The sequence below is a fragment of the Gymnoscopelus braueri genome, assembly GCF_963280865.1.
Source record: "Gymnoscopelus braueri genome assembly, chromosome: 10".
Taxonomy (NCBI): Eukaryota; Metazoa; Chordata; class Actinopteri; order Myctophiformes; family Myctophidae; genus Gymnoscopelus; species Gymnoscopelus braueri.
This window is the reverse complement of record NC_137611.1, coordinates 21,566,103-21,590,301: the sequence shown is the minus strand read 5'-3', so window position 1 is coordinate 21,590,301 and position 24,199 is coordinate 21,566,103. Positions and strand designations below refer to the sequence as shown.

General features: G+C 41.4%; 1 protein-coding gene across 1 annotated transcript in view; it reads left to right on the top strand.

Moving 5' to 3' along the window:
* Positions 1-13,686: 13,686 nt before the first annotated feature.
* LOC308094013 (3',5'-cyclic-AMP phosphodiesterase 4B-like) overlaps positions 13,687-24,199 on the top strand; it is a 77,831-nt gene continuing 67,318 nt past the window's right edge. Inside the window, exon 1 of the mRNA XM_080440442.1 lies at positions 13,687-13,773. Coding sequence (XP_080296568.1) covers positions 13,732-13,773 — 42 coding nt within the window. The 5' untranslated portion in view covers positions 13,687-13,731. The remainder of the gene's footprint in view (positions 13,774-24,199) is intronic.

The window sequence follows — 24,199 nt, the reverse complement described above, 5'->3', positions numbered from 1 at the left end:
TGACAAGATGTTGATGGTCCTGGTCTCGCCTGCAATTTTATTTTATTTTGCCTGTGCTACTGCCTCTGCTACTGCAGTTTTAAATGGGTTTTCACAGTATAAGCTTGCTATTTCGGTTAAGGTTCTTTCTCAGGAATGGACTTGTGACAGTGCACTGAGCGCGTCGTTGCACAGAGCTCACATACAGTAGCGCATCTCCACGGTCGGTGGCCTGAGCTTAATTGCTGGGCGATATGACTGTTCAAATCGATGTCACGATTATTTCAAACTTTTGACTCGAATGATTATTTAATAAAAGTTAAAATAGCAGATCTACAAGCTCAAGCTTTTGAGCTTGTAGATTAGCTATTTTCACTACTAAATAGTGAAAATAGTGAAAATAGCTGACAAATGTTTGTACGGCACAACAAAGTATAACACAGGTTAAATGGTTAATCATACTAATGGATTTAGTTGATTATAAAAAATCGATTCAAAGTTTTTCGTGTTGATATATTCTCGATTATTCGATTAACCTACATGAGCAAGGTTAAGTCAGTTTCGATATTATTTTTGGGAAATTGCCCAGCCCTAGTAGCCTGTCATGGTGCTGTTATTATAAGGCTACTGTTTAAGTCATAATAATGGTGTTTTTACATTTGAGAGCGTACATATTCTTTTGCATTCCTGTTTCTGTGAAGTCTGAATGAATGAATTACTTCATAGACGGTAGTTTTATATAATATATCTAGGTTTTAGATTTTCTAAATTTTAATTGTCTCATTTTATATTTTGGTCTATTCTTTTACTTGCCACCTCAGATTGTTGCTCTTTAGAGGACCACACTGGAAATATGTCGTGTTGTTTTAATGTGTGTTCAATCAACACTGACTATTGTCAATGCCTGCTAACTGATACCTAACTACTGTAAATCAAATGTACCAACTATTCATTTTTATTAGCTATAGTTTGACCTTGTTATGACAAGTCTGTAAAAAGGGTCTTATCGCATTCACCATGCAGTCCTCAGTATTGCCTTTTTCCTACAATTGTTCAGTCTCGAGAGGCCTCAAAATAGCCTAGGGCCACAAAATGTCTTAATCCGGGCTGTCACTGGCCTCTAGCAAGCCTAGAGTGTGGAGTTCACTGTCATTCAGAAAGTGAGTAGTTTTTCCATGTAACAGACAGAGGACAAGGGGACAAACTGTATAGTAGAACACCAGTCACACCTGCGTTTGAGCCCATGCAGTCAGAGTACATGGCTTGTTTTTTGCACTAGCCTAACCTGGGATTTCAACATTTAGCTTTTTGTTTTTAAAGCTCTTAACGGTCTAGCTCCTCCATACATTTACGATCTGCTGACCCCACTTCCTGCCCCTAGGGTGTTTAGATCATCCACTCTTCGACTCCTCTCAGTTACCCTGGCTAACACGCCTCAAAACTAGGGCTGGGTATTGCCTACAACCTCACGATAGATACGTATCACGATCACGATACAGAGGCCACGATACGATATGTATCGTGATACGCGTTATCACTAATACAGCATGGCCTACATAGTATATTAATGACTTTTGCGATGTAGTTGTGACAGGCTGAATGTGTGGGACAGTATAGTGTGTTGTTGGCTGACTGCTTGCATGATGTGGCCTCCATGGTGATGTCACCATCACAGCTTCCAATCCACACACTGTTGTGTGCGCTGTCATTTTGTCTCCTCCACAAGGCACAGATTTTTTACCTCACTGCACTGAGTGTACCATGTGTAAATGTAGTGTTCTGCTTGTATTGTAGTGTATGTTTTACCTCACTGCCCTGACACTCTTCACCTGAATCCCCCCGATCGGGTCATATCAATCAAAGACTATAAAAACTGGTACCCCGTCCCCTAGTCTCCCTGCTAGGCATTCAGAATCAGGATTAAGGGTTGAATTGGGGTAAGTCCCTGCGACATACTAGCAGCATGACCAGGGGGTGTGCTTGTACATCATGGCTCGGGGATGTACTTGTTCATCAAGCCGCCTCACTCGACAGAAACAGCAGTGGTTCTCAACCTATGGATCGGGACCCCTAGGGGGATCCCCACAGGATTTTTAGGGGGTCCCCAGATGACAGTGAAGTGTCACTTTAAGGACTTTTAATTATAGAAAAGAAAAAGACCATTACTGCATCAAAAGTAATCAACAAACTATAAAAACTGGTCAAACATTTGACAAATTGTCAAATAATATAAGAAAGAGGCAAACATTTTGAAAATAGCCAATCTACAAGCTCACAACGCCTCGCGTTTGCAAGGCGTTGTGAGCTTGTAGATCTGCTATTTTCACAAATATTTATCCGTGGAACCGAGTAAAACTAAATGTAATGCCTCAACTTCTACTATTTCCAAGTGCTTGTCAGGGTGGGGGTTCCCCTGTTCAAATATGATTATCTTGGGGGGGTCGCGGCCTGAAAAGGTTGAGAACCACTGACCTATGGGACACTTGGCTTGGAACCGTTGGTTCTCAAGGCTACTTACTTACTTACAGTACTTAGTGGTACACATGTTAAGGTACCCTGTGTAAATGTACCATGTTCTAAATGTAGAGTGCTGCTTGTATTGTAATGTACATGTTTTTATATCACTGCACTCACTGCACTGAGTGGACCATGTACAGTACAGTATAAATGTAGTGTTCTGCTTCTACTGTACTGTACATTGGCCTATTGCCATTCTGTCATTATTCAGTGCTTGTTGTTAACCACACTTCCTCTGGCTGTATCATCGATGATACTCGAGAATATTATACTATAGGTGTTGGTGGACTTTTGGTGGTTTTATATTCAAGGACATTATGCACTAGGACTGCTTAGTAATAATGTGACACTGTTTTGCAATTTAGATCTGTTCCCGGGACAAGCTAGCCCATCTGTGAAACCTGACTCCTTATGAGTGGGTTCCATTGTCTACTGCAAAGAATCACATTTAGTTTATCCAGATTATAATAGCTGCCTGAAAAGTTTAGAATTTTTGTGTACCGATTGTGTCACAAGTTAGTCGAAAGAAGAATGCTCATTTCAAGTTTAAACTGGGCCTGTCACAATTATTACTTAATCGCCTAATTGCAATTATTTCAGACTTCCGATAATAGCAATTATTGTGCATAATCGTTTCCATGTTGAAAAATGTTCCTCAAAACAATAGGAGAAGTAGCAGAGCTACTGTACAAGCTCACAGTGCGTTGCGATATATATGTCAGTCATTTATTTTTAAGTTCTTTGTCATATCTGCCCTGTGGAATTTTTGTTTACTAATATACAGAAATGTATTTTTTATTTATATCTTCCAATGTTCAATGCCAAAAAGACACAATTTAATCACAATTATTTGTATGACAGTTAATCGTCAAATAGCCTCGATCTCCAGGCCTTTATTTTTTAGTTTTGCTAAAAAATAAAAGCCTGGACCAGCGAGTCGGTGTTCCGGGTATAGGAAGTGTTTCATTTCCCCAACCAACCAGAGTGCAGTGGGCGTCGCTCATAATGTTGTGTTGACGGGGGCGGGGGCTGACGGACAGATCGGTGAACCAATGGGATCACACGCATTCTCTCTCTCCGGAGATGTTAAAGGAGTAGTTCACCCAAAAAATGACTTATTTTCTATCAATTGCACACCCCATGAAGCCTTGAATCCATGGATTTATTTTTGATTTTGTGGCATTCCTAAACCAATAATTTGATTCCCGTCTCCTACCGGCTAATGTATCCGGTAGGAGACACAAAGTAGATTATTTGTGTCTCCTACCAGATACACACCCGGTCATCAAATTATTGGCTTAGGAATGCCACAAAAACAAAAATAAATCCATGAATTGAAGGCTTCATGGGGTGTGCAATTGATAGAAAATAAGTAATTTTTTGGGTGAACTCCTCCTTTAAATCCCGCCCCTCTATGCCAGATATGAGCCACGCGAGGGCAGTCTAATCGTCAACTAATATTTCATGATTGTGACAGCCCTATAGTCCTGGGTCATTGGATTATAATTCGATAGTCAGTGGTGGAAAGTAACTAAGTACATTTACTTAAGTACAATTTTGAGGTATTTATACTTTACTTGAGTATTTCCAATTTCCAATACTTTTACTTCTACTCCACTACATCTCAGAGGCAAATATTGTGCTTTTACTCCACTATAATTATTTGAAAACTTTAGTTACTAGTTACTTTGCAGATATAAATTATTTTATAATGAAACATACATTAACCACTTTAAACCTATTTTATACATAGGCTATTTGAAAATAGCAGATCTACAAGCTCACAAGCATTGTGAGCTTGTAGATCTGCTATTTTCAAATATTTAGTACTTTTACTTTTGGTACTTTAAGTACATTTTGATGCCAATACTTTTGTACTTTTACTCAAGTAAATTTTTAATTCTGGACTTTTACTTGTAACAGAGTATTTTTTTATTGCAGTATTGGTACTTTTACTCAAGTGAAGAATTTGAGTACTTTTTCCACCACTGTGGATAGTGCAAAAACGCAACACAAGTCTGTTGTAAATGTCTACGAAACACATTGAATATCCCAACACCCAACACCTCCGTAGGTCAGGGACGAATTTGGCCACTTTAGTTATTAAGTGTAGGTTAACCCATTAAGACCTGAGGCTGATTCTACAAAATGTCTTCCAAACAGTTTTCTGAGAAACGTATGTTGCTATTATATCAGTGGTTCTCAAACTTTTTTAAGTTAAGGACCCCCAAAATGATATGTATTTGGCCATACTCAAAGATTTGCACAAATGTTCATGATTTAAAAAAAAATTAATGCAGATCTACAAGCTCATAGCACGGCACTCGGTGCCTTGCTATGAGCTTGTATATCTGCTATTTTTGAATAGCCAAAGAAATCTAAAATGACACAGATGCGTTCCAAGTCTTAATAGATTAAATGCAATGCGTCTTCAATCTGCATGTAAATAATGTACCGTATGCTGTAGAAATGCATAGAAATGACGAATCTACATTTTGCGGGGGGGAAAGAGATCTGCTTTAATGCCCAGGTGTAAATGTAATCCAATTGTAACATTGTACTATTCTGGACACTCTTTGGATATCAAATGGAGTGTAAATGGGAACATAGTGTTCCCGAGTTACGAATGGAATTTCTGGTGTGATGATGAATGTCAGGCATGCAGGTTTTCCAAGAATTCAGCACAGGTTTAAATGGATATACTACAGCATGTTGTTGTGGAGTTTAACCCATTAAGACCGGGTAAGCATCCGTCTTAATGGGTCTGCCACATCTGCCACTTTAACCATTATGTTATACTTTGGCTATTGAAAAATAGCAGATATACAAGCTCATAGCGTGGCACCGAGTGCCGCAGTATGAGCTTGTAGATCTGCTATTTTTTGAAAAATCTTTGAAAATATATATTTTTAAGCAAACATTTTTAACTCAAATCTTTGCTTCTGGGGATTCTACAAATATCTTCTAAATCCTAACAGTTTTTTGTTTTGTTTTATTATGTTGCTATAATCAGTGGTTCTCAAACCTGTCAAGAGCCCCCAAAATGATATGTATTTGGCTGTGGACCCCCATCTCAAAATATATTGTTCCAGGGACCCCCAAAAGCAGAGATTTGAGTAAAAAACTTTCACTTTAAAAAATATATATTTCAAAGATTTGCACAAATTTTCATGTTAAAAAAAAATAGCAGATCTACAAGCTCATAGCAGCGCTATGAGCTTGTATATCTGCTATTTTTGAATAGCCAAATAAATCTAAAAATGACGCAGATACTTTCCCGGTTTTAATGCGTTAAAAGCCTTGCTGGGGTATTTTTGAAGAAGTAAATTCGTACAGATGACTTACTCAGACTAAAAGCGACGTAATCTTTTGAACATCTTTCTAATGATAAAAACAAGATTGTACTGACCTTAGCAACCTTTTATTTGTTTCTTGAAGGTCAGCTCGGAATAAAAATGACCTCTACAATGTTTCCCCAAGAATTTGATGTGAAGAAAAACAGCCTGTTTATGAGAATGTATCCCACAGATTTACTACAGCATCATCTGATTAATTTATTTCCCTGTCAATTACATTTTCTAGTAATATGTAGAAAGCTGTGGTCATGTGAACTGTATAGTTTGTTTGTATAAAGGCCCAGCTGTTGTGTGGTTTTCTATAAACGCAGGCCAACACGGTCCATGCCGCTAGTTTGGCCCGACCTCTTCTCTGCCACAGTGGGAACCATTGTCGTGGTCTAATCATCTCTTACGAGTCTTAATTTGATATAGATATAAATGTCATTATGTCAACAACTTCCAAGAGAGGCAGACAGCTACAGTGCAGTATATCAAAGCTTCAAAGTGAGGTTTTAAAGGAACATGCCAGTGGTCTGGCATGTTAATTATTGTTATTGACTTACCGCTCACTGTATACTTGACATTTAATATGGTTAGACTGAAGCATTAAATATGGAGCTTAAAGATGACATGAAATGAAAAGTAGAAAATAGCCGGTCGATACGTTGTGAGCTTGCAGATCGGCTATTTTCGCTAAGATGAAGTAGGGCGTTAATTCAGGGAAAAAAAGAAAAAAAAAGTTGAAAGCTATGCAAGTGGACATGGGAAGTACAGTAGTGTGTAGATCCCTATGGCCTTGAATACTTTCATTATTGAGACAAACGGAAATTGAACTTTATATATTAATGCAATTGAAGGCATGATGCCTTGACCTCCCTTTGTTGTGGCGCCACAAAAGATACCTTTGTTTGGGTGTCCTGTGCTCATAAGTGTGTGACGGCTACTGACTCGCACGTCACAGCCTTGGCATTGTGTGCACGTAGACATGTGACACAAATTGAGCTGTCTGACAGGAAGGCTTTCTCTTTCCCTGCAATTTTTTTGAACGAGTCACGACTCACGGCACACAACGATAAATGTATTGTGTCTGGGTTTTGGAGACCCACTGAACTCTACTGTAAATTCTTTAGCATGTTAAGGACCCCTAAATTGATATGTTTTTGGCCACGGACCCCCCTATCTGAAAATATTTTGAAAACTCATTTTCCTGGGGACCCTCTGGAACCTCCTCAAAGACTCTTGGGGGTTCCTGGGCCTGACTTTGAGAACCACTGCTTTACAGGCAGTACAAACTTAAAGATCATTTGCTGTGGTAATGTTACAGGCTACATCACATTCTGCTACTGTTTGGTGGACGGCCATAGCTGCATGAGTACAGAGGCCGCTTGACAAACAGAAGATCCCAGGTTCAAAGTTTGCTCATGAACATGTTGGAGGCTGCATTCAGTGTTTTGATTGTGTTGCAGTGAGAAATTAACCAATTAAGGCCTATATACTTTGTCACATCATTAATATAATAGTGAAAATAGCCTACTAAGCTCACAATGTGCTGTGAATCTGCGATACATTGTGATCTTGTGGATTTGCTATTTTTTACTAATATTTGAAAATGTTGCCTTTATGAAGACGAGGACATCTCGCTCTTAATACTCAGATAACCGGGATTACGTTTGTAAGTTACCCTATAGTTTTAACCCATTTAGACCTGCGGCAGATTCTACAAATGCAGTTTAGTGAAACTGACTGTGGTGCTGCAGTTTTTCAATGGAGAAAACATTTAGCCTGAGTCAAGACTCAGTGTTTTGTAAGTATGTACACCTACATCCACATGATGTGCATCACATTTAGGAAAAACACTTAGCTTGCTCGACCCACTCACACATCCCCTGACTCATACCCCCCCCCCCCCCCCCACACACCCACACATGCACGACACATGTAACACACACGCACACACACACACACACACACACACACACACACACACACACACACACACACACACACACACACACACACACACACACACACACACACACACACACACACAGTGTGCCGGTCTAGTGACTGCTTTTAAGCTGTGATGTGCAATTTGTATTTTACAATTTTATTAAAGTGTGTGCAAATACGCTCATGTTTGTTTAGTACTGTTAGTACTGCCGGATGTAACGTAATTGAGTTCTGCTGTATCCTGTGTGTACTCTGAATGACAGTAAAGTTAACCTTAAGAGCACACAATCCTGCTCTGCACCATAGGCAGCCTCACGTTTTATTCATAGCGTTATTTAGATTTAAGGCTGCAACTCTCGATTAATCTCTCGCTGATTATTCTATCGATTACTTTTTCTTTTAATTGATTAATCAAGATTGGCATCTGACCCAAAATCTGGCATCAGTCATTTTAGATTGAGCTATCTAAAAAGCATTATTTTATACTTTGGCTATTCAAAAATAGCAGATATACAAGCTCATTGCGCGGCAATGAGCTTGTAGATCTGCTATTTTTAAAAAAACTTGACAATTTGTGCAAATCTTGGAATATATATATATATATATATATATATATTTTTTTTTTAAAGCTAACATTTTTAACGCCAATCTTTGCTTCTGGGGGTTCCTGGAACAAAATATTTTGAGATGGGGGTCCGCGGCCAAACACATATAACTTTGGGGGTCCTTGACAAGTTTTTCAGAAAACTGTTAGGATTTAGAAGACATTTGTAGAATCAGTCTCAGGTCTTAATGGGTTAAGGGGAGACATGATGGGAATCTGATTTTAAATCGGCACCCCCACTCGCCACCGGGCACCCCCACATGCTTTTAAGCGGGAATTGTCTGCCCTCACACTGAAACTCATCCTGACCTCCAGCACCTTGTTTCAGTGCACTTTGACGGTACAAGCCTGGGCAAAGTGCCCTTGTTACTGTGGTTACCACTTACCAACTCCACATCAGCGAGCCAATTACGTGTAGTGGTGATGGTTAAACGCCGGGTGTTTGGGGAGGACAGGTTACTTGAGGCCTGATGCTGTTAAACATCTTTATCAACCTCCAGAAATGGTCCTGCACTGCATTTTTCAGTATTGGTGATGGGTTTTGATGTTTGTGCACTTGTAACAGGATGGGCGTTGGTTCCCACACTACCCACGGCCCATCCTCCCACTCCCACTCATCAGTGGGCTGATTGGTACCAGTATTAAGGCAGCGCACCTCCTGCCAGAGTTAGCTGTCTGTCTCCGCTCGTTTGTGGGTGCCACGCCACGCTCGTCCTCGACGCGTGTGTGTGTGTGTGTGTGTGTGTGTGTGTCCACACTAAACATGTGACCACTGAACCAGGCTGGCCTGTTGCGCTGCCTTAATACTGGCACCAATCAGCCCACTGATGAGCGGGTGGAGGATGGGCTGTGGGTAGTGTGGGAACCAACAACATCCTGCTACACACTCTTGCATTGTGTGATATCCTTTGACGACGTCACAAGGGACTGCTCTACTAACCGGTCTGTTGATTTGACTCTTTACTTTTTATAAAAAACACCCTAAAGTTGGAAATAGGCATACAAGGTGTCTGCCCGACTGCAAAGACATGAACAAACAATATTTTAGAATGACCATTGTCAGATAATCTGTTCAGGCAAATAAAAGAAGACACAGATTGTTTTCTGATCTCTTGTTTTTCGATGTGCACAGACTGCGCCCTGTCTAAAATGTTTTAGGTTTACGCCCAGTCAGAGTTTCTGACTGTAATATTGTCTGTCATCGCGAGAATTGGTTGACAGGCTGTCAATGATTGACGGTCTCGCGAGAACAGCCCTTGTTTACCGCACAGTCAGTAAGAAACATACTCTCTGCTCTTTAGATCGCCCCAATAAAATTATATAGTGTGCACATCAAAACCAAGACCGCAGGAGACGATGTGCGATATCTATGTCTTTTATTCTACTGAATCAATTTGACAAAGTTTGTCCACCCGGCTCTCTTTGACTTCAATGCATTCTATGGAACATTTGGCTCCAGTTTGCATCCCAGTGTGACCAATCTGCCAACTGGAATTGCTGGTGATGTGACGTAAATGTGACGTAAATGTCCTTTCCCTCTTTACATGTCCTTGGTGGCAGTCAGGACTCAGGAGCCTATAGCCCTTTATGCTAACTGCAGCCCAGAAAGACAATTAAAGGGAATTCCAATAATTGATTCAGGAGGAAATGAAGTCACGTAACACAATCTCCAGCAGATCCTTTGATGAGAGGAAAGATTAATTGCAATGGTTGCAATGGTTCTAAGCTAGAAGAAGCTACCAGCTACATTACCATCCACAATAGAAGTTTTAGGTCAGAATCATAGATGACACCAAGATCCTTTGCATCTGTACCGGTATGTACATTTGAGGACAGAGGTCATTGTTAAACTGATAATCGGCTGGTTGTTTAGAACCGGACTCAAGAGCCACTGTGAGGCCTAGCTGGGTTGTACGGCCAGCTAGTCGTCCTGGTACTCTAGAGAGAGTTAAGATGATCTTCGAGCATCGCTGAGGACACTGGGTTGTCAGGTGAGCTAATCCTGCTTGGATCGATGCTGGCTAGGTTGGTGGCTAAACCTCTGGAGTCAGGAGACCAAAGATGATAACCTCTTCTTTAGGGGCGAACTAATACATTTTACCGATTATAAGACGTAATCGATACTTTATCGATTCATAATAATCGATCCCTACTTTGGGTGATAAGTTTCCTAAAAGAAAAACAAAGTTGTTGTGAGCTATTTTTGCAATGGCATCGTTGTGCGACAAAGCAAGTGGTTAATTGATTTGATATAATATAAATTATATAAAATCGCTAGCCTAGCTAACCCTAAACTTCTTGTCTTTTCCTCATTAAACTGGAGAACCGTTTTTTTTTCCCCACAAGGTGTTAATCTTAATGATTATGATGCAGTGTGCATCATCATCATCATGTGTACCCTTCATGTCATGTCAGTGTCTGGAAAGTTCCTTGGATGCTTGCTACAGAGAGAGTAGAACAACACTCCAGAAGCCATAGCAACACTTCAGTTAGAGTTTTAATGAACCTCTTGGAGTCAGTGGAGACGGTGGACCTTGGAGTATTGGAGATCCTACAGCAGGTGTGTGTGTGTGTGTGTGTTTGTGTGTGAGAGAGCAGGCTGACCGTCGACTCTATGGTCAAATATGGAGAAATTAAAGGCCCTACGGTGTGGAGCATTTTATTTCTCCTTATATAGTTATAATGCCAATTAATTCCTCCCGCTGCTTACCACTGGAGATCGCGCCTCCTTCCACTCAACATTCCCCGCTGACAGGTGCTGCAGGAGTATGTGCACATTGTGCAGTGACAAACATCACCCTCCATGCCCAGCTTCCCTTCCCCCGAACACTTGCGTTCATATAGACTCCCAGCAAGCTAAATGCTTGAATATGAACCCCTAGACTCCGCGGTGGCACCACCCGAGCACAGGGGTGGTTGCATATAGTTGCATACCGTATCAGGATATCGATTATTATAATCAATGCAGTATATTGCTATTGATTAGCTAGTATTTTATACTTCATTGGATAGTGTTGGCCTATAATGACATGCCCAAAATAGGGATGCAGGGTTGAAAGTGTTTAAAAAAAAACAAAAAACACGTTAACAATAACACGTTTTCAATGGCTTTTTTTCTTTTTTAATCAAGATTCTAAGCCAGTGTTTCGTTCAAAGGCGGCGAAACTGGGTCTGTGTGAGAAAAGTGTGGTTCCTTTTCATTTGTAGTGCGGCCCACAGATATTTGACAAACACAAGAGCATTAAAAACACCCATCCATTCATACATTATCGTCTTCTCATCTCTCTCCTGCTGGTTAGGGTCACATTTAGCCATGCCTTGCCAATCTCGCCTAGATAACGGTGTTTGAAGCATGTCAGGGGGTCTAGAGAGGCACGGATGCACTTCTGATAAACGCACGAACCCTCATGCCTGCTGACCGTGCATAATATGGAGCAGTTCTCTTCGCCTTCCTGCTGAGATCAGACCTTCATGACAGGCTGTGTGATCATACCTCAGATCTTCTTGACATGCTGGACCTGTTTGATCATCATACCGCCGATGTCCATGACATGCTGTGTGTGTGATAACACTACCGCTGCCCCCTTGCTTTTCATGTCACTTTACTTGGCAATTACTGAGAGCTCCAGGAAGCTGATGTCTTGTAAGCTTCAACAAAATGAATAGTTCTATTCATATTCTCTTCATAACCACTTGTCAATAGTGCAGTTTACAGTTTACAGTTTAGGCATTTAGCAGACACTCTTAATCCAGAGCGACTTACAATAAGCAAGGACACAAGATAATACATCATAATACACATAATACATCAACTGCATAAACATTGTAATCTAATAATAAAGTAATACATAAGTAAATCAATAATCTAATAATAACTAATACATACGTAAACCAAGAACCTATCATTAGCCTGTACCGGTACTATTTAACAGAAGGTTAAATAGTACCAGAAGGTTAAATAGTACCAGAAGGTTAAATCCACATTTGAACCGTATAAACCCTATCGCCACAACACACAGAGGCCTGTTAATCAAAATAAATGGAAAAATCAATAGTGACATGATTGGTATAGATTGGTTGATGGATTCAGCCAACCGTGTCTGACTGTTGGATGCTTTGGGAGAGCTGAGGTAATTCTGTAAGTGATGTTCTGTTCTGGCATCCAGAGGATGCTACCTACAGTAGCAGACAGGACAGGAGGCTATTATATAACGACTTTAAACAGACATAATAATTCCTGTAACTTATAAAGATCCCACTGTGACCTCATTATTTAACCCATTAAGACCTGGAACGCATCTGTGTCATTTTTTTATTTGATAAAAAAAAAACATTATTTTACTCTATTCAAAAATAGCAGATCTACAAGCTAAGAGCATTTTGGGGGTCCTTGACATGAAAAAGTTTGAGCACCACTGATAAAGAAACAGGTTTTTCAGAATACTGTTGGGATTTAGAAGACATTTGTAGTTAACTGTACCTTCAACCCCCCCTATCTGCCAGCTTACACCCACCTTTATTGTGTTTAAATGCACTCAAAGATCTACAAACCTGGATTACATGATTGCTGTGAATATTGCAATGGGAACCTGCAAACCAACAGCAAACGGGATGAGGTGTTTGTGTGGCTTACATATCCCTGGCATCAAATGCAGGTTGAAGGTTCTAATGATCAAAGGACGGCATGACCTTAATCTGGCTATTGTTGGGTATGCAATGTGGCCTTTACCTGATCCAACTCTTGAACAGAATAGAGAGTATATCAGGTAATATTGCCATAATGATATGCATGTAGATAAACAACAAACACTCATTTGTTAATATATCATATATTACGACAGTGGTTCTCAAATCCTTGACAGAATTCCAGGGGTTCCCCGATCTGTTAATATACTGTAGCATAAAAACTCAAAAATAACCGATCTACAAGCTCAAAATGCGTTGCGACTTGCGATGCGTTTTGAGCTTTTGGATCGGCTATTTTCCAAGATTGAAAGATTATGAAAGAAAATCTTATCATATCATATAAACTTGGGGGTCCTTGACGTGAAAAAAAAAGTTTGACAGCCATTGGTCTTACAGGCACTGTATGTACAGTATGTATTCCAAAAGAGCAGCTTTTGGAATGATGTTGGTGATTCTTCTCGCCCACCACACTCCTCTCTCTCGATGTGCAGGTGTAGCGCTGAAGCTGCCCAGAGCAGGAGGAGACACGGGAGGCAGCGTGTGGACTGACTGACGGACGGACGGACGGACGGACGGACGGACGGACGGACGGAGGGAGGTTAAAAAACAGATCGAAAGGGGGAGGCGGACGATTCCTCTGAGTAAACATCAGTCAGGATGAAGAAAAGCAGGAGTGCGCTGGGAGTCACCCCAGGTGACGTGAGTATTATCGACCCGCCTTTCCTGTCCCGTATCATCCATCCAGCCATTCGTTCATCAGTTCATCCCTCTAGGGATGCAAGTATCGATGATGTTCTTAGCCATTATTCTATCGATTACTTTTAAGATTAATCGAATAATGGAGAAGCATGTTTTTTGGATGATTTTGTTTTATCTTTTATCTATAAAAAAATATACAGTATATTACTTGATTTTTATATAATCGATTAAGAACAATTAAGAACAAAAAGCGATGTTTCAAATGTTCCGTCAAAAATCTATTATTGTTGTATTGCAATTGATTAAATCGATTAGTTAGATTAACTGTTGCACCCCTGCATACATCACTGCGCCCCGCGGCCACTTCTGAAAATCCTGAATGAACCGAGCCCACTGCCGTTCATTCCTCTATGTAGAACTTTACGTCGTAGCCATTCTTTGCCTGGTGTGTGCAGCACCTCATCCTTTGCAACGTGCCACCTCGTCCGCGTGTCGTCGTCCGCGTTGAAACCGGGCGGCGGTGAGGCTTTTTTGGACAATGTTATGGTGCAGTCTCTCATCAGGAGATGCTGGCTGACTCACTGAACAGATGCCCATTCAACAGACGGCTGGCCTGGGCAGGGCCAACTGCGGAGAGGGGAGGGTGGTGGGGTGAGGTAGAGCAAGAAGGGGGGGGGGGAAGAGAGAGAGAGAGAGAGAGAGAGGGGGGGAAGGGGGGGGGGATTAAAAGCCAACAGGCATGGAGGAAGACAGAAGGAGACAAAGGTGAAGAAAAACAGGAAAAGCGAGCGGGAGATCTGACAAAAGGGTGGGATAGATAGTGGTGCGGGTGTGTGTGTGCAGAGAGTGCAAAGAGTGAAAAGGTCCATCTGTTTCCCCTCAAAAGCGGCAGTGTTTATAATTAGACAGGCAAGACCAGAACATTTGTGACGACGACCAGAAGGACCTCATCTCTTTCCTGTCTGTGTACTGTCAGTACCGTTTGTGTACTGTCTGCACCGTGTCTGTACTGTCTGCACTGTGTGTCTGTACTGTCTGCACTGTGTCTGTACTGTCTGCACTGTGTGTCTGTACTGTCTGCACTGTGTCTGTACTGTCTGCACTGTGTGTCTGTACTGCCTGCACTGTGTGTCTGCACTGTGTCTGTACTGTCTGCACTGTGTCTGTACTGTCTGCACTGTGTCTGTACTGTCTGCACTGTGTCTGTACTGTCTGCACCGTGTCTGTACTGTCTGCACTGTGTCTGGAACTCTGGACACTGCCTGCGTTTTTACCACTCTCTACATCTCTGTAATCCACTTCCATACCTGGTTGAGGTACGCCTGCATACAAAGCGTGTCCAATCTCGCCATATTCATCTTCAAGCCTGATTTATACTTGGTTGTGGTGTTGCACGCCGAAAATGGCAGATCTACAAGTTCACAACGCGTCACACAGCTTGTATATCTGCTATTTTTGGCGCTGCGAGCATAAATTGGCTTTAGACTTCTGAGTTGGTTAGCATTACTGGGAATGTAGAGAATAAATTTGCATAATGAGTTTTATTTTAAAATACTGCGTTTCCATTTGATCATTTTACACTACCTGATGCTCATTGCTCAATATGAAAAAAATATCTTCCCCCAAAAAGTGCTGTTTTGTAAAATGATGAGCTAATAGCTAATTAGATGGCTACTAATGACATGGTTTCCCAGGCACTTTCAAATATACAGTTTTCAGCTCAGCAACCTGTTCTCTCCAGTTTGACATCTTGACACTGCTGGACAAAGGCTGACAGAAACTGTCCTCTATGTCCCTGAGTCCAACAGCGTTTTGACTTTGAAGTCGTTCCAAATTTGCGCCTACAGCTCTGCTGTGACTATTGGCTCTGCTTGCGAGCGAACATGTTAGATTTTTCAATTCTTGCCCCAAAATTTCAATGCACTTCGGCACATCAAAAATGCACTAGGTTCGATAACCTCCATTGCAAAAGCGTCATATGTAGTATCTCCTTTTTTTCCTACAATTCCGTTGGATTTCTTTTGCCCAGAAAACATCAAATAGCACTGAGTTGAGAAGTATTCCCAATTGCATGATTTATTCATGATTTTTCTTTCTTTGTTGTGGGTTGCCAGATCTGTGACATTGAAATAATCAATATTGTACAGAATATAGAATGGTGTTGGACAGTAACTAAGTACATTTACTTGAGTACTGTATTAAAGGTATGGTAAGTGATTATTTTCTTTGGTTAAAATAGCTCTATTTTCTGATTGTTTGTAACTAGAGTCTCCATGTCTCTCCAGCTCTTTATTAAACAGAAAATGCATTTTCAGGTCAGTGTACCAATTTGATCCAATCAGGATAGAGCACTCGGACAGGATACAGATTAAAATTGAAATTGGAAGTGATGAAACAAAGAAATTAGCAGACACAATTGGAACTGGAACGCTATAAGAATTAAGCTGATAAACGGGTACTCTCCTGATGGGCAGAAATGTTGTCACCTAACCTAACCTAAAATGTATGTATTTTCTGTTTATCAAAGAGCTGGAGAGACAGGAAGACTCCTGTTACTGAACTATATACTGTAGCAGAATATAGTGCTTTAACCTTTTTTAACCAAAAAATATCACTTACCCTTCCTTTTTAGTGAAAACAAAATAGTATCTGTTCCTCACTTTTGAGCAAAGCCTTTTTTAAAGTAATTTATTTTCAAAGACAAATATTTCACTTTCACTCCACTGCATTCCTAGGAAGGGAAAATGTACCTCGTTACTTTGTAATTTGTACTTTTGAATACTTGAGTATTTTTTTTAAAGCAAGTACTCCAGTACTTTAACCCTTTCAGATGAGTAATATTTGACCAGGATTGTACAGGATAGTTGAGTACCTTGTCCACCCCTGGTGATGATACATTGGGTGTGAATAGCGGCCAGACATCCTGCTACACCCCTGAACACCTCTGCCCTCCCAGCCTTTCATGAAGCCATTCACATTTTATATGCCGTCAATAATTGATGTGAACAGTCTTCCTCTTCACATCAACTACCAGAAACAAGCAGCTCTGCCATGGCTCAACTGCACGCCATGTTCTCAAAGCCTCAATGCCAAAGCCTCATATCATTTATTCATCATTTAGGGGCGGCAGTGGCTCAGGGGTAGAGTGGCCGGGTAGAGTGAACTGGAAACGCAAGGTTCACAGTTCAATCCCGGGGTGGGGGGCTCCCCCAGAGTTGGTGTCGAAGTGTCCTTGAGCAAGACGCTGAACCCTTAATTGCTCCCGATTAGCAGCAGGTTGGTGCCTTGTATGGTTTCCTCTGCCATCGGTGTGTGAATGGGTGTGTGAATGGGTGAATGTAATGCACAATCTTTGTAAAGCGCTTTGGATAAAACCGCTATATAAATTTACCATTTATTCATCTAGGGCTTCAACATTATTACCTTAGCAGCGATTCTTCTATGAATTTCTATTTAGATTAATGGAATGATCAAAGTTCGTTGTTTTATATAACATTTTGTATGGACCCGATTAACCAATTAAGCTTATTTTACACTTTGTCGTACAACAGTGTTGTGCAAAAATGTTAAAGAAAAAAACCACACACACACACACACACCCACACACACACACACACACACACACACACACAGGACTGTGGGTTTGGAGGCAGCCCAGACAACATCACAGTAGTCTTTGTGGCCAACAAAAAGCCCTTTAATCTTAATCCCAAACATTATCCAGCACAAGTTTGTTTGACACAGAAGGCAAAGTGCCTCCATATTACATGGCGCTGTACCACTCATCACACTGTACTTCCTGTGCTGTTAATTTGGAGTGGATACAGTACAGCTCAGTATGAAGAAACTAGACTTTTGACACTTTTCGATCAAGTGTTCTATTCCAGTGGTTCTCAAAGTGGGGTCTGGCCACTTCCAGCGGTCCCAAGGAACCAGGGGGGTCCCCAGCAAAATAATGTTATCTAGCATCAAAATCAGTTTTACCACTTTAACCCTATTTATACTTAAGCTATTCAAAAATAGCAGATCTACAAGCTCTCCCTAGCAACAAAACCTTTTCAGATGGGGGTCCGCGGCCAAATGCATATACATTTGGGGGTCCTTGTCATGAAACAGTTTGAGAACCACTGCTCTATTCTCATGCTGTGTAAGTGGATATAATGAGAAATACATGACGTTATGCAGTGTTTCCTTTCCCTTTGTCCAATCAAGGCCATTGAGGAAGGAAGTTTACCCTTGTCCAATCAAGGCCATCGAGGAAGGAATCTATAAACGGGAGAGAACGAAATGTTCTCATTACAGAGACACAATCCATGCACAATGAATAGATGGATAGATAACGCTAACAGAATGCCTACAATACCGTCATGTATCGACAGGGTGTCATTTAGATATCTGCCGTTTGAATGATCGTATTGCCAGTGTCTCAACTGACACTTGTTTTTGTTTTTTCTTCCCTGGAACAGAGAGAATAGTGTCGGTGTCTCAACTGACATCGTGTTTTCTTCTCTGGTACAGGAAGAATGTCTAAGAATAAACCAGACAGCCTCCCATTTCCTCTAAGCCTGTATGAAGGACAGACGCAGTCAGCAGAACTGTGTTCATTGATAGTCAGGTGGATGGAGGGAGCTGGGAAACTGGAGACACAGGTCTTTGTCTCTGGTTTCCCTCACAGTTTCTCTGTCTCTTGTCCTTTCTTCTCTTCCTTGGCTCAGTCTTCTGTAGATCCTATTTGTTCTTACCTCTCTCGTTCTCAATCTAAGATCTTCTCTCGCTCTTCAATCACCAATTGGTTCTAGCTCTTGTCGACTATAAGAACGAAGAAGTGAGCCGTGCCATAACTTATTTCACGGGTTCTGGATTTGTTTACATACGTTGTGGCTCTGTTTCACATTAAGTTCTCAGAACCTAATATGGGCCCTGCTCAAGAGGTAGTTCTAACGGGACTTCTGGGAACCCAGAATTCTTGTTCTTCTTATTCTTTTAACACATGCGTGTCTAAGAGATTTTGAAGTCAATTATCTTTGCTCAGGAGGCTCTCAGAAGGTTCCCCTTCCATGACTTTTCCTAAATAGCCAAATGATCTAGTTTTTCCCCCCCCATCTGAAACGTTTTCTAAATATGAAATTAGGCACCTTGATACCATCTCGGACGAAAATGTTCGTCTACATTGACCGCTCTCACCCTCTGTCCCCCAAGCAGGGCAGGTCTTCACACCTCAGACCGCCTGGAGATGTGTCATTGTTAATGCGATCATTTGGATCCATTGTGCGTGGATGTGTGTAAAGTGGTGTAGTGTTTCACTTGTGCCAACTCGAATGCAACTGAAAGAACAGTTTATCCCTTTGTGCAATTCTTCAGATGACAGCCAAATCAAATCTCATGCTTGTGTCCTGGTTGCGCACTGTGTTTAAAATAACACACATATAGGCTATCTCTGTCCGGCGTGTCCGCCTCTCTCACCTCAGCGCACGCCACACTGCACACTAAAACCCTAAGTGTTAATTCATAAATGTTTAACTCCGAACAGTGTAGGCTAAATTGTAACCGAAATGGACTGACAGCCCTCATATCTCTGTCTGTCTGTCTGTCGGCACCTCGGTGTGTAACCAAATGGACCATTTTGCCGTTGGATGTCGAACAAATAATTATCCAAGGAAAATTCGATGACGTGTACAAAAGCACTTCCGTATGTATGGCCTACTAGCGGTCTGTTTGTCGGGAGGACGTCACAAACATATATGATGACCTATGGATATATGGTCATTCTGCCTCAGAGCTGCACTGTTAATTTAAAACGGAACGTAAAAGATAGCATGCAGTTTTGTAATTAGTTATAAAACCAGGAGAAGACTACATTCAAAGTGGAACAAACCTGGATATTTTGTCAAGGACTTAAGGAGGATTGTATCAACAACATCAACATGATAAACACCACACTTTGACATCATTTTACAGACGCTCAGCTCGTCTGGTAAGATATTATTTATATGCTTTCTGTCTCTAACCAAATGAAGCGTTCCTGTGAGCTGTGAGTGGATTACATGTTGTGTAAGCAATGCTAATCGACATTTAATAGACAATGGTATCCCTGCTGCTATCCAGCTGTATGGGTGAGTAGGTGTTAGACCCCGAGGAAAGACAGTGGCCAATGAAATCGCAGGAAAAAAACTGTCAATTTGATCTCAAGTCCGTTTGTGTGGTAGGTCGGCTAAATGCCGTCATGCAAGTGTTAAAATGTGTCTAAAATGGCAAAAATGGCTGCTCCACAAGCTTTTTTAAATTATGTATTTTACTGTAACTCCCCCTTCAGGGATGGTTCTGGTTATAATGGAGACATAAACAGAAAAACATTACATAACTTAACAGGTTCTGGAAATGTTCAGGTTATGGAAGTTTCTGGATTGCCCTTCATACTGTAGTTAGTATGAAAAACAAAAAAGTAAAAGCCTGGAGATCGAGGCTACCCCTTCCCTAGCCCCTGTAATCAGTGTTGCCATGTCGGCTTACTATAAGCGACTTTGGGCTTCTTTTTCTGTAAAGTTGCTTGTACAAATTGGTTAGGCTTAATTGTTTCCAATTTTCTGTTTGTATTATTTAAACCAGTGGTTCTCAAATATTTTCATGAAAATGTTTTGTGCATTTGTGTTTTTGAAAATAGCCGAGCTTGTAGATCTGTTATTTTCAAATAGCCGATGCATATAGGTTTAAAGTGCTCATGTGGCCTAAGTTGCTTCTTTTGGGCTTGTTTTCCTAGACCTGGTTGCTTATTTCTCTCACAGAATATGGCAACACTGCCTGTAAAAATGAGTCCTCATTAACGTCGGCCGACAGTTTGTGCTGAACTAAATACCAACAGACTGCCTGTCTGTTGTAGTCTGAAGTAGTCTGTTTGATGGAGAGTCACCTTACAGTTACAGCAGCAACACAAGCCTTGCTTTGGCATTTTGGCCTGGACAGTTTGTAGGAGGGCTGTTGAGCAGCGCTCAGATTGGTTAATTGGGCTTAAAAAGGGAGAGTACGCGGCCCGGGGTGGATGTAGCGCTATTTAAATGACCTCCCTCCGGCTTATATCTCCTGCTCTCTCTCTCTCTCTCGCCTCCCTATCTCTCTTTATCATCCTCTCATTTTCATGTCTCCGCAGCCGGACAGCCATGCCATTTTTGGGTTGTCTGTCCGTCCCACCGGTGTGGACAAAGGAACTCAGGAATGCCTTGAGGGAATTCCGCGACATTTGGCACAAACGTCCCCTTGGACTGAAAGGATGACCTGGTTAGAAGTAGGTGGTCATGGGAAGGTCACTGTGATCTCACGAAATATGAGAATGGTGATTGTGAATTCCTTCACAATCACCATTCACTACATACACAGTATACTGTATGAGTCTAGACAGACACAGCAACCGGGTTGGTGGAGGCATACAACCGCGATGCAGTATTTCTAGTTTCTCTTCTCTCTTTTCCTTTCTAGTCATTGTCTCAACACACACACACACACACACACACACACACACACACACACACACACACACACACACACACACACACACACACACACACACAGAGGACGTATGCGCTGCAGCTATATTGGCATGAAATTGGACCTGGAAATTGGTCCTCACTGGAAAGGCTGCACGTATATATGGAACATAGCCTTAATTAGTATCATATGGTAACACCTTTCGAAGGAATATTTCACAGGTGTCACCACCAATGATAATTAAGATTGTGTTCTCTTCTGGTTGGCTCACTGGAAAGGCCCTGCTGCACATATGGAACAGAGCCTAATTAGTATCATAGGGTAACACCTTTTTGAAGGAAGTCACATGCAGTCCAATTTCATGGGCTGCAGCATAGGCCCTATTAAGAAACACACACTGATGGGCTTCTAGGAATTCCTCGATTCTCCTCTGCCTCCGGCTCTGTCTCTCCTGTTCCATTTGGGACTTGTCAGGTCTCTTCATTTACACCGGGATGGAGTGGACGTAAAAGTGACTGGTGATGTATATGTGCCCTGGCTGGCAGCCTCCTCTCCTGCGAGGAATGGCAGCTTGGTTTACTGCCGACCATTACGCCGAAGCACCGAGGCGGCCCTGCGCTCCCGCCCGTCGGCCAGGGTCACGCCACCCAATCAACCGCATCAAATGCACACGATTTATATTCGAGACCACACCGTAAAGAATGTCTCCAAGGCATCGAGTGCTGGAAATGGGCTTTGACTAAACAGTTAATTTACTCACTCTAATGAGTCGGAGGGAATAGATCCAAGAAATGGTGTATTTGTTAAAAGGCAGCGTATTCATAAATCAGTCTTGTCTAGTTCGTCTTTGGAATTGCGGTTGTTTTTATAGCTGCGGGGCGGACAGGACTGTGTTTGGGTTACTGAATCAACATGCTCTGTTCAAGTCCCGGTTGAATACTCATTGATGTGCTTCTCTGCCAAGGCCATGATGCCTCACTTTTTATTTATAATGTTTCACTCGCTGTTTGATGTTAACTCGGTAATGGGCTGCCTTGCTGATTTTAATTATTTGGTTGAATATTTTTGGATGTCCCCGTGTTCTCTTTTGGATCAAAGTAAAGTCTAATATTGTGATATGTCATCTCATTCTGAGTTTTAACACTACTGTAATAGATGGTTTATGATTGTCTTACAGTGCCCTCTAGGGGTGTGATGGTGTAAATGTAGGCCTAAGAAAGAAATGGCAATTGTTGTCCAATGTAGTCCATTAGACTTATGAATATATTGTAGGATGAATATACAATATACAACAATTTTCTTTATTATTCTGAGAAAAAAACTAATGTTTGTTTTTAGAGTAGACAAGGCGACATAGTACCAAACCTAATCGTTTTACCAGTTGCCAGCCAGATTATCAGCCTGACATTTCTACTTGTCCAGTTGTTAGTGGCCTGGTTTTTATTCTTATAGTAACAGCTATTGAAAATATATGATAACTGCCCCTTTGCAATGGATTGCCGGTTAGACAATACATTTAGGATTGCAAGGTGTTGTAGGGCAAGCAAGGAACTTACTCGTAAAACCAAAACAGACAGAATTACAACTTGTTTAAAATTAGTCTGTCTTTCTGGCATTCCTTACAATTTCATACAAGTACTAGGCCTAGTTGTTCCTCATGCAAAAGAGGTGGGCTTTGGTATGGATATTTTGTGGATACATTATAGCACTATATCCCAGACAGTGGGTCGGGACCCATCTTTGGGTTGCGGAGCAATTTGTATGGGTCTTGGGTAAAAATATCCCCTTTTTTCAATTTCCTACATCTTAAAAAAAAAGTATATTTTTCTAAAGAAAAGGGGGAAAAAAACGTTCATAAATTCAAAACAATTCCAACTTTTTCAAAAGTAATACAAATCTAATAATTTCCATAAATATATATATTTTTAATTGTAATAGTGAACATAGCCGATCTACAAGCTCACAACGCGGGTGAAGCGACGCATTGTGAGCTTGTAGACCTGCTATTTTCAGTAGTTTGGGTCCCGGGGTAGTTGCCTCCCACAACTTTCAAATGTTTCCGGTCATACAGTCAGGGACACGGAAGCTCTGATCATGATTACAATATAAAGCGGATGCCAAGCCTCCTCCCCACTTCCGTGTCGTCTTTACAGTCGCGCAAATTTATCCTAGTATGAATCAAAATCACCCTAAGCATATACTGTATAGATTGATGCTAAGCAGAAATGTAAATTAAAAAATAAAATGTGCCAGCTTCCTCTCTCGGATTTCGGGAGGTGTAGTTCCAGACTCTATATTCACCTGTTTCCTAGGCTGTGTGTTTTCCACTTCCTGTCGATTTGATCCAATGAAATCCAATGAAACTGGTCAGATGACCAATGATATCCAATGAAATCGACAGGAAGTGGAAAACACACAGCCTAGGAAACAGGTGAATAGCATTCGGAGATTGTGGAATAGTTGTCTGGCTACGCGAGACTAGGTCCCGGGCAAACGTCTAATTTGTTTCTATTTCGGGTCTTGAGTCTTGGGTCTTGAGCTAACAAGTTTGGGAACCACTGCATTATAGTGCACATGTCTTTCTAAATAAAGTGCTTCAATCAATCAAACACACTTGCCCACTTGCAATACCCTCACAGCCCACCAGTGGGCCCTGGCCCACAGGTTTGGAATGGCTGACATAGGGTTTCAGTGGTTAACCCAGGACAACAACAACCAAGGAGACAAAACAAGGACCCAGCATCTGTCCCATGACGTCCACGATGACACACTGCTGACCAGAACTGTCAACATTGTCACTTAAAAATATGGGACATGGGGCTTTTTTTAATGTAGCGGTTTCACCCAAGTTTTAAACTAGTCAAAATGTCAGTGTCCACCCACCCCGCAAAGGTTAACATGCATTTATGAAACGCAGTACCCTGCTTATTTTCCCAACACAAATGAC